Below are 12,211 nucleotides of genomic sequence, written 5' to 3' on the forward strand. Positions count from 1 at the left end.
GTGTGCTGTAAGAGTGAACACAAACTCACCACAGAAAACTTGCCGTCACCAAACCACATGACCCATCTAGTGCCCTCAGCCGCCCGGCTGCGTCCAGTCATTAACCAGGATACAATCCGGCCTGGCCACCAGGAGAATCCTCGTAACTTTCCCCACACAAGCTCACCAATGCCGAAACCTCGGCCATCCTGCAATATACAAACACAGGACGGATCAACTTTTGATTTCTATAACTTTACATAAATACAAAAAATAACCTGTGTTTTTTTAATTAACTTTATTTCTTTTTTACTGTCTTGACCTGTATGGTAACTCTGTGAAGATTACTATAAATGGAAGGTTTTCCTATACAAATTTCGCAATGATTTCGAGTTGGTCACATAGATTTGCCAAGATGATCAATAGTAAGCTATTTGGTTTGAAAGTGTCTTCTATGTGAGCTGTATATCCCCATACTACTGACAATAGACAGTGGACCTATTTTGCCCACATAATATTACAGATGCTTCACTAATGACCGCACATTAAAAGTATAGTTTAACCAAATATTACAAATCTGTCATTAATTACTCACCCTCATGTCATTCCAAACTCATAAGACTTTCATTCATCTTCAGAACACAAATTAAGATACTTTCGATGAAATCCGAGAGCTTTCTTACCCTGCATAGACAGCAAGGGAACTGTCACGTTCAAAGCCCAGAAAGGTAGTAAGGACATTGTTAAATTAGTCCATGTGACCTTCAATCTTAATTTTATGAAGCTACGAGAATACTTTTTGTGTGCAAAGAAAACAGAAATGACAGCTTTTTTTTTTCAACAATTTCTTCTTGTCCATTTCAGTCTTTGACGCATGTTCACGAGATTATCACGACGCATGCATGTGGTTTTGCTGACACAGAAGCCAGGGTTGTAGAATCCTGTAGAATGTAGAATCCTGGTGCGCTGCAGCTTGTTTACAAGCATAAGAATGCACACGCATGTGTCATGGTACTCTCATGAACGCGTGTCAAAGTCTGACACGGAAGAGAAGAAATTGTTGAATAAAGTTGTTATTTTGGTTTTCATTGCAAACAAAAGGTATTCTCTTAGCATCATAACATTACTTAAGAATCACTGATGTCAATCAAATGGATATTTTAAAGGGGGGGTGAAATGCTATTTCATGCATACTGAGTTTTTTACACTGTTAAAGAGTTGGATTCCCATGCTAAACATGGACGAAGTTTCAAAAATTAAGTTGTACATTTGAAGGAGTATTTTTGTTCCCAAAATACTCCTTCCGGTTTGTCACAAGTTTCGGAAAGTTTTTTTCGAGTATGGCTCTCTGTGACGTTAGATGGAGCGGAATTTCCTTATATGGGTCATGAGGGCACTTCTGCCGGAAGAGCGCGCGCTCCCGTATAGCGAGGCTGAGCAGCACAGACTTTCACTGATCAGAGCGATTCACTGATCAGAGCGAGAGCGTCGCGAAAAGTCACAAAAGAAGTGTGTTTTTGGTTGCCAGGGCAAGACAACCCTGCACAGATGACCCAAAAAAAAAAAAAAACAGCATTAAGGGACCAGTGGATGGAGTTTATTTTTACAGAGCATCAACGGAGTTGTGCAAGTGTTTTTGTTTGTTCCCTGCATTTCTAAAATGCTTGTTCACAAGGCCCAGTTTGACGACGGATTTGCGTATCGTTTATTTCTTAAGGATGATGCAATCCCAAGGAAAAAGGGTCACGATCGTGTGTTGGAACCGCAGGCGGTGAGTAAAACTGATTCAAATATCTCTGCCTCCTTGTTAGTGCGTCCCCTCCCATGCCAGAGACTCGGGTTCGAGCCCCGCTCGGAGCGAGTCGTTGCTGCTGCTGCTTTCGTTCAGTTTCAGCCTCTGGATCTGATTCTGGATCATAAATAAACGACTGAATCTGACTGTAAGCCACGGTTTGTTTTGGAGGATGGGTTTTCCCTCACGATAATGTCACAGCTTCCAAACGCTCTCAACGCAAAAGCCTATTCGCGCTCGTGATTCTTTAGCTCCGCCCACACGTCACGCCTCCAGTCGGTCGTGTTTTTCCGGGAAAAATCGGTACAGATTTCTCTTATGAATATAATAAAACTAAAGACTTTTTGGATTTATGAAGGATGCAGTACTACTCTATATGTACTCAAGATTAACAGGATATTGAGTGAAAACGAGCATTTCACCCCCCCCTTTAAAGATGTCCTTACCACCTTTTGGGTCATTAAATCTCGGATGTCATCAAAAATATCTTAATCTGAGTTCCAAAGATGAATGAAGGTCTTTCGGGTTTGGAACAAGGGTGGGTAATTAATGACAGAATTTTCATTTTTGGGTGAACTAACCTTTTAAGGCCAAGAGCTGTCCGACAATAGTTTTAATATAGGTTCAAATTACTCCTAGATTTCATATGAAACAAACCCTCCAGCAGAAGACACGTCCCACTGTTTCAACAAGGATTTCAAATCTGGTTAGCCGGATAATTTACAGGATAACATAACATTGCATAATCCTGGGATTTCTCTAAGAATAATTATCCTATCAGCAAGAAGGTGTCAAAGGTGGGAAATTTTTCTTTGATAACAAAAGTAAATTTGAAAAAAAGAAAATCCCACATTCATCCCAAAACTTATCCGTCTAACCAAATAAGCCTCAACTGCAGAACCAACCATCCAAACAACAGAATGTCTACACAATATTTAAAAATTATCAATCCCAAGCCACCAAGGTCATAAGGAAGTTACTCCTACCTCGTACTCTGACTCTGTGTCAGTGGACTTAGGTGAAGTCTTGTCTCCGTCCCCTATAGACACGGGCTCTGGGGTGGTGGCAACAGTTGGAGAGGCTGGGTCCGTAGGCTGCTGCTGCTGTTGCTGTTGGAATGGTGGAGGTTGTTGCTGGGGAGAAGGCTGGGGTTTGAGGTTGGTCTGAGGTTGAGCTTGAGGCTGTGGTGGTTGCTGCTGTGCTGGCGGCGTTGGTGGAGGAAAGAGTAGTGGGACGGTGATTGTGGAGCTGTCTTTTTGAGGCTCCGACTCTACCTCGCCATGGTCCTCCATTGAGTTCATCACAGACACCAGTTTCGCCTTCTTCTCTGCCTGCAACGTAGGGAACAGCGGGACAGGAAGAGGAGGAGGTAAAGCACAATGAACAGCAGTGGCTTTCCTGAGAATAGCACAGTTCAGTGCTTGAGTAATGGTGACTACTCAGTTTGTTTATAGTATTTTAATCCCACGTGCCAACACAAATATCCCCATCCTTTTGATAAAGCACAAGTGCGGCCCTTTTGAGTTTGATAAGTGGCAGAAACCTGTGAAAACAGTCCCATTTTCTTTGCGGTGAAAACTGTGTGCGATCACTTTGTAACAATGAGAGCTCCCCCCGTGGCTGAGATGGATGCGCGCTGGAGAGTTCAGCGAGTTTGTCCAACCTGACTCTAAGCTATTAGGTCAAATCAGAGGACACGAGCCAAGCCATGACTTAAGCAGCTCACAACAAATCCCTAACAGCTGCACCTCTCTCGTCCTCTCGTTCTCTCTCACTCGCACGTGAATCTCTTTCACAGCTGTACTTTCTCTGCTGCTGGTGCCAACTCCATCTCCAATTTCACTCACACACACGTGAACCTGGCAGTGTCGCCTGTGTGTGTGTGTACAGAGAAAATGGTTGGATCCGTCCCCAGAAAGCTCTCCCCATGTCTCTCTTTAGCTCACTCCCTCCATTATGGTGGCTATACATTCATATAAGCCCGCAAAGGGGGAAGAGAAGCTCTGGAGCCAAGAGCTCATGAGTGTGCATGAATAGACAGGATGAGAGTGGAGTAGAAACATGTGGCCTCAAATCAAGAAGCCCCACTGTAGTTTATAAATATCTGTATAGCTTCACTGGCTGCCTCGATGAGCAGAGCCATATGTGCCAGGCTGTTTGTCTTTGACAGCGGTTGAGTGTGGAAAGAGTATTTAAGTGTATGCAAGCGGTTTTGTGCATATGTGCATGTATTTATCTCTGCAGTACTGGGTTGTGTTATGGTATATACCAATAGTTTCCAACTGAGCCTAAATAAACTTACAAGGGAGCTGCATAATGTCTAATGTTTAAATATTAGTTTTTTTTGTAATCCATCTCATTTCAAAACCAACAAGCAAAGCATGTTTCGTAACAAGAAAATATTTCTCAGATTGAAGAATACTGTTCTGTTACACTCAGGTCCTTAAGCGGATGAGATGATACAACAATTAATTTATCTAGGCACAAATTGCATTCGAGCAGAAATATTTCAATTAATATAAGCTGTTTGTCAGAATTTAACAGTGGGAAATTTCTGTCCACTGTAACCCTTCTTCAATGTCCTTAATTCAACTTGGAAAACTGGGGTATGTGGAATTGAGGAAATATAAACCTGCATCATTAACATAACAACAGAAAGTAATTCATAGTTTCCTACTGTTTACACTTGAATGTTTTATTTGTCTTATTAATTAAAACACCTGATTCAACTCATCATCTTATTAGTGTGTTAAATAGGGACACATCTAAACCATTCTGGGACCAGGAAAACTACAGAGGACTTTTTTTTTTTTTTTTTTTACAAAGTTACAAAAACATTCAGCATCAATTTTTTTTCCTTCGTAAAATATTTATTTTTTGTTTCTTTTAAAGAAACACTGTTCTAAAGTTTAAAATCATTAAGTACTATTAATTATTTGCATGTATTTTTGCTTAATTTCAGTGGATTTACAAGAGGAATTATCACAGCCTGCGCAGAGACTTCTTTGAAAATTGACTTTGACAATGGGGGAGCCACAAAAGTTTAGACACACTTTTATACACAATGCAATGGTAGTAATACTGAGACAATGATATACCATTTATACCATATCAGATACATTTATGTGGCAAATATTTATTCATGTGTTTTCATTCACTTTAATTAATAAAATACTTTTTACTTCAAAAGTATTTAAATAACTACATTTAATACTAAACATCACATCACTGTTATTCAATGTATAAAGTATTTTTGATAGAATTTCTATTTTAAAAAAAAAACTACATTATGATGTCCACTGTCAGCATGATGTACAATTACTTATACAAATTACATATATAAGATTTTCTGTCATACACCAGTGGCTTGAGTTATCATTAATGTAATCTTAGTTCAATCATTTCAATCCAAGCATATAAACAGGATTAAAGGGTTAGTGCATCCAAAAATTAAAATTAAGCTATAAATTACTCACCCTGAAATCATCCTAGGAGTATATGACTTTCTTCTTTCAGACTTCAGATTCAGTTGGAGTTTTTGAATTGTCTTTGATGTTTCAAGCTGTTTGACCTAGCAGGTGTTGCACTGCATTGGTTTATGAGAAGTTTAATAAAAAGCTCATCCATTAAAAAAAAAGTGTATTTTTTGAATGTCAGAGGACTTTGATTTAAGCCAAGAGGAGACTGGTTTTCCTTTGCTAAAGTAAGGAAACTATGCTTCCTTTGCTCCTGTTAACAAACATTGTTTTTTTTCATGAGACTCACCGGCGCATGCACAAGGATGACCTCATGTCATTCCCCCAGAACTTCTTCCGTTTTACATCAGTGAGTGCAAGCTAGATTAAAGTGATTATTACATTTTGAATATGAATATTTTTCTTACAAAAACGCATCAATTCACTAGAGAAATACTTTGTTAACCCCCTGGAGCCGTGTGAGACACTTTTATGGATACGCTTTTTATTAAACTTCTCATGAACCGATGCAGTGCAACACCCACTGTGTGGCATGAAACAGCTTAAAAAAGATCAAAGACAATTTTTTAAATAACTCTAACTGGATTCATACGAAAGAAGAAAGTCATAAACACCTAGGATGACTTCAAAGTGAGTAATTTATAGGTTAATTTTCATTTTGGGTGAACTAACCCTTTAAATCAGAATATAATTGAAATCTGAAACCCTTATCTAAAGAAAATATCATCTTGAGCTACCCACGACTGATTCCAACTCACATGCATGTGGCTTTGTTCCCTATAAATGTACACAATTTACATTCCACACAACAAGCCGAACTCACCCAATGTGACTGATGAAGAGTAATAATCCCTGCTTTTGATATAAACCCACACATAACTTCTGACTAGCTTGAAAATCCCCCAAGTTTAAGTTGTCAAAGCTATCACAGATACTAAAGACTGTCAAAACCAATAATAAATAATGACAGAGGGTGCCAATATTGTGTCTCAAACCGTCGACTCAGGAAGAAGGAAAGGGTTATTTCTACATAAAAAATAAGGAAATCAATAGAAAACTGAAATCTCCCCAAAAACTGGGGGAGGAGAGGGAGGCATTGCGGCTTTAAGTGGAGATTTGCTTCTGGAGGTGTTTTCTTTCCCCCCAACTGTAAACGCCCCTCTTCAGGGGCCTCACTGTAGCGAGTCTGGCTCTTGAAATTGAGGGAGGGGGAGACGAGAAGGAAGGAAAGGGGGAGGTTTTCAAGAGTACAGTACTTTACAGTCTTTGTCAGCTACAAACACAAGGTCCAGCTCAGGAATAACAAGATATATAAACAGTATGTCATCCACAACAGTGATCTTAAAATAACCAGAAAAAAATATAACAACAAACACCAACAATTACAGCAAGCTGTACTGTTGGAATCACTTTGAATAAATACTTCATAAAAGTTTACTGAATAAATGCATTTATAAAGATAAAGATTATTAAAAAGCATGAAAATTTACCCATTTGCTGGCCTAGTTTGCTACACGGCTGTCCAAAAGATAGAAAGCTAATTTAAAAGACTAAAAACACAGATGTTAAGATGTATTTAGAGAAAATGTTTCTGAAACTAGTACTAGTCTTACATTTCTAACTAACAAATAATATCCTCCAGCCACTGAAGTAATGATATGTAAATCTCAGCATCAGCACTAAGAAAACTTACTTTTAAGCAACTATGGGACTATAAATGGAAATGTACTGTAATGGTATCTATAATGCAGTACTTTCACATAAGCCAAAAATTGCCACATTGAATAATACAGAAGCTGAGAGAACTAAGTGATAAACTAACCTCTTCAGTTAAAGCTCTTTTACACAGTACGCATAAATCCAATACTGAAAGGTAAGAAAGGTAACCTTCTGAAAGAGTGTTTTTGAAGCTCTATGTTAAAGATTGTGTGCTGTATGGAGAGCTACCTATATCTGAAAGGAAACACCCATGGCCTTAAGCAGCTCTGCACATTACAATGATCAGCCAAGCCTCTTTTCCAAGAAAGCTCCTCTGGCAAATTCTTTTTTCCAACCTTATTGTAATTTTTTATATACCATGACAATTCGATTCAATTTTATGATCAGCTACTGCACATGGATTCTTGTAGGTCTATTATTTTGCATGTTAGGCCTTTGAATGTGTTGCTGTTCATATGACATAGGAATGAAAAACAGCATTACTAAAAAAACTATATACCTTTATGATTTATGATCATAAGAACAGCCTGAGGCTAATGTAAAAGACATTCGGGCCAAATGCCACATTGTTACAATGTCATACATGTTTTTTTTTTACACTTTTATTCCTTACAAATTTAAATACTTGGCTTCTGTGATAGACTGAGCATTGTAGTTGCTAAATGTGATCATTTACATATGCTAACAAGCTAACATTTATGATAGAATGATAGCCTTGGAACAATTATTTTGGGATGAAAATTGGGTTGAAAAATCAGTATTATGACACAACGCATGCTATACAACATTGCTTCTTTAGGGAAGAAAGAAAAAAATATAAAAAAAATATAAATTATAAAATTGTTAGCAAAAAAATATATAATATAGGCTTGTAAGAATAAATGTAGTTCTCCCCAAAATTTCAATTTACTCACCTTTAGGCTATCCAAGACGTAGACAAGTTTATCTCATTACAACCCATTTGGAGAAATTTAGCATAATATTTGATTAACAATGGATCCCCTGCAGTAAATGGGTGCCGTCAGAATGAAACTGTTGTTATTCCAACAGCTAACAAAACCCTTATAATAATCCACAAGTAATACACATGACTCCAGTCCATCAATTAACAACTTGGGAAGTAAAAAGCAGTGTGTTTGTTAGGGGGGAAAGAATTCAAATGTCGCTTCTGGCCAAAATACCAGTCCATTATCCACAACAATGCTTCCTCCAATCAAAAAGTCCATCCCTTGATGTCCTTTCAAATCAAAATTCACCTACATATTTGTTTGCATAACTGTTTTGGACTGTTTTCAGTTGTACACAGTGTGTGATCTGTGCAGATCTCTCTCCTGATTCAGAAGAGAACTGAACTGATATTGTGTTTTAGCCAGAAGCAATGTTTTGAAGTTAAACAAGACTTTATGCTGGAACTGTTTATTATAAACATGTAGCTTTTCACTACATAAGATGTTAACTGATGTTAATGTAATGTTTTTATCAGCTGTTTGGACTCTCATTCTGATGGCACCCATTCACAGCAGAGGATCCATTGGAGAAGCAAGTGATGTAATGCTAAATTTCTCCAAATCTGTTCCGATGAAGAAACAAACTCATCTACATTTCAGATGGCATGACAGTGAGAACATTTTCAGCAGATTTTAATTTTGTGGTGAACTATTATACCATAGCAATTACATAAAGTTAATAAACAATATGATGACATTATTTTTAATTTAATAAAATTAAATATTTATATTTACTTGTTGTACACAGCTGACAGACAGTCAGTCTTCAGCGCACAGAAACATTATGAATGGTTTCCAAACAAATACTGTTTAATAAATACTACTCCCTTAAACGTTTTTGAACAATAAGAGGAAATAGTGTGATTTAATTCAAATGCCGGCAGCACAGCAGTGCACACTGAAATTCCAACAGGCAGGGGATGAATGGCTATCGCCACTGTGTGACAATCGCATTTATTTTGATTTGACTTTGTGAGAGACCGAACAAAGGCTGTTCACTTTTTAGCCTTCCAAGTCCAGAGAATAGAGGATGCATTTAGTTTCCGATTGTACTGGGTCCATTAAAGACTCGGTAATTACTAGTGCAGCAGAGGTCAGGCATGCTAAATGAGTCTTAGTCTAAGTGCCTTAATATTAAAGTTTTTTAAAGCATTCTCTTTATTTGTTCACTTCAAGCCGTGCAAAATGATTTTAGTCTAAAATCCGTTATTTTCTTAAATTGTCCATGAATCTTCAAAAGCTGAAGTGCAAAAGTCTGCCTGCTTCAGTGTGTGCAGCCTTGACTCAGAGTACGAGCAAGCACTGGCAGTGCACTAATCACACGTGCTTCCCGGGTTCACTCGGTTCATTCATATTTGCATATCCTTAAAAAGACATGCACCGCATTTTCGTATCAACACAAGCGACAACCGCTGCCAGGTTTACGTGTTTGCGGTACCGACCCAAATCTGACAGACTGTAAAAAGCATATTACCTTTATTTTCAAGCTCCAAAGCAAAACTTTCCTTTTAAAATAAGTCTAAAAGCATTCTTTCTAGCTAAAACATGCTATGTCTCTACAACCCTAATGTATAAATAACCACAAAAAGCACACTGTCAGAACACAGCACACTTAAAAACCAAGAATAAACTATAACACATGAACAAAGCCAAATATATGCCCTATGCACAACATCCTGCAGAGACAGTAAAACAGGAAATACATTCAGCTCTCTGCTATCCCCCTGTGATAACACACAGGCTAGAAAAAAAAAACCCTTTTAAGCAAAGCATTTTGTCTTGTACTTGCAATGTTTTTAAGCCCGGTCCGGCACTCTGGTTTTAAAGAGATGGGTTTCCTTTAAGCTACCCAAGGCAGATGGTCCGTAACAAGTCTCCTGGAAATACCTGAAGTCAGCATATTCCTCCTCCAGCAAGTCTACTCAGACATGCACACTGTCCCCTGTGCTATCAACAACAAACAAGCCAGCCGACCTACCCATACACGCCTGCACTCGGCACTTTAAATCCAACGTGTGAGTCGCTTTTTTTCTTGCCCCACTCTTGGCTCAGTGGAGACCCCTTCAAAAAAAAAAAAAAAAAGAGAGGAAAAAAAAAAACAGAAAGCATGAACATTTCTTTGTCTGGGAATTCAGGGTCAGGTGGTTCCCAACAGGAATTCTGGTTGGCTAGAGAGGACTTGCAGAATGTTGGCGGCTGTCCAGGAGGCTGTCTTGCAAGCAGCCCTGGAAATTCGCTGTAAACCTCATCTTCACCCTTATATCCATAGTACGGAGTTCATTTCCACTGCAGAGAGAGTAGTGAGGGGAGAGGGGGAGGAGTGAAGTGAACGGGATGGGGGTGGGAAAGAGGAATCTACTGTAGTGTTGGGCACTTATATATATAAAAAAAAAAAGAGAGAGACATGATCCCAGCAGGCTGGGTTTTATTCCCCCCTTAGGGCCACCCCTTCACTGCTAACAAAGCTCTGCTGACTGTATGCAGCTCAGGCCTCGTAGCCAGAGGAAGGAAACATGTCAAGGCCCCTATCAATAGAGCCTGCTGCACTGTTGTGTCCGGTGTGGAGCTGCTTCGAGAAAACATGACTCCACAGACCTTCGGAGAGCAAACAGAGAAATGACATGTTACGATCTGTGCTCTTCCACAATGTGACTATTCAGAGAAAGACAAAAATTCCCAGGCTCCCGATGGAGGATTCCTGCTCTCCGCGTGAAGAATGCGAAACGCCCATTTCTCTGGAATTTTACGACGTCCACTCATGAGACAACTGTGTGTCCGGCTAATTTGGCTGTATTTCTAGGATCTCTGACACTTTAATGGCTTGTCCTCAAACACAGTGAGGCAAGGGTTGGAGGGAAAAAAAATGGGGGTGGGGGGAGCTTGATGTCGATTGGTTGGCGCTCTTTGGTTACCGAGGAAAAAGAACGTTATGTAACAGAGCAGTTCTCACCATGCAACACAGTAGAAAAACTGTCAAGCACCTGTACCTGTGATGATTATTAGAGATTCACTCTTGCAATGGCTGTTAAAGGGATAGTTCAACCAAAAATAACAATTCTGTTATTAATTACAAACCCGACATTCGCTCATCTTTGGAAAACAAATTAAGATGTTTTTGATGAAACCTGAGAGTTTTCTGGCCCTGCATAGACAGCAACAGAACTACCACGTTTAAGGCCCAGAAAGGTAGTAAGGACATTGTTAAAGTAGTCCACTTTTATGAAGCTATGAGAATAATTTTTGTGCGCAAAGAAAACAAAAATAACTTTATTCAACAATTTCTTCTCTTCTGAGTTTTTCTTCGACGTGTGTTCACAAGAGTACCACAACGTCTATGCAGGATCTGACAGCTTGGATTTCTTAAAAAATATATAAATTTGTGTTCTGAAGATGAATTAAGGTCTTAAGGGTTTGGAACAACATGAAGTTAAAGGTTTCTCGACCCCAAAATGAAAGTTTTGTCATCAATCACTTACCCCCATGTGGTTCCAAACCTGTAAAAGCTTTGTTTGTCTTCAGAACACAATTTAAGATATTTTGGATGAAAACCGGGAGGCTTGTGACTGTCCCATAGACGGCCAAGTAACTTACACTGTCAAGATCGAGAAAAGTATGAAAGACGTCATCAGAATAGTCCAATCTGCCATCAGTGGTTCAACCGTAACATTAGTGATGATAATACTTTTTTGTATGCAAAGAAAACAAAAATAATGACTTTATTCAACAATTTTCTACCATTGATTGTTGAATAAAGTCATCATTTCTGTTTTATTTGCATACAAAAAGTATTCTCATTGCTTCATAACGTTACGGTTGAACCTCTGATGGCAGATGGACTAAAAAATATCTTAAATTGGGTTCTGAAGACATTTACAGGTTTGAAATGACATGGGTGTAAGTGATTACTGACATAATTTGGGTGTACTATTCCTTTAAGAGAGCTAAATTAATGATTGAAATCAGTGTTTCCCAGCCTTTTTTGTAGACCGTCAAACCGATCAGTAAAGGCTCATTCACACTAGGGACAATAACGATAACTATAACTATAAAGTTTTAATAATATTTTTAATTCTATGATAAAAGTGGATTCCACACTTTCCGAATTGTTTTCAGCAGTTGAACGATAAAAACATTTAGAGATCATCAGAATACACCTGACCTTAAAACTGCAGTGATTTATTGTAATACATTGAATGTTATCGTCTGTTGGTCACACTTTATTTTAAGGTCCGATTCTC

The 12,211-nt window shown here is 38.6% G+C and overlaps 1 protein-coding gene across 8 annotated transcripts in view; it reads right to left on the bottom strand.

The window, feature by feature from the left end:
• The window catches only part of dnmt3ab (DNA (cytosine-5-)-methyltransferase 3 alpha b), a 54,792-nt gene that overhangs the window by 16,847 nt on the left and 25,734 nt on the right, over window positions 1-12,211 (bottom strand). For 4 of the 8 annotated variants that reach the window (XM_026285882.1, XM_026285885.1, XM_026285881.1 and 1 more), the window contains exons 7-8: window positions 2,758-3,117; window positions 30-188 (exon numbers count right to left, since the gene is read on the bottom strand). In XM_026285882.1, coding sequence (XP_026141667.1) covers window positions 30-188; window positions 2,758-3,117 — 519 coding nt within the window. The remainder of the gene's footprint in view (window positions 1-29; window positions 189-2,757; window positions 3,118-12,211) is intronic. The other 4 variants (XM_026285883.1, XM_026285887.1, XM_026285889.1 and 1 more) reach the window with 1 other exon arrangement.

The sequence above is a fragment of the Carassius auratus genome, chromosome 17 (assembly GCF_003368295.1).
Source record: "Carassius auratus strain Wakin chromosome 17, ASM336829v1, whole genome shotgun sequence".
In the NCBI taxonomy this organism is placed as follows: domain Eukaryota; kingdom Metazoa; phylum Chordata; class Actinopteri; order Cypriniformes; family Cyprinidae; genus Carassius; species Carassius auratus.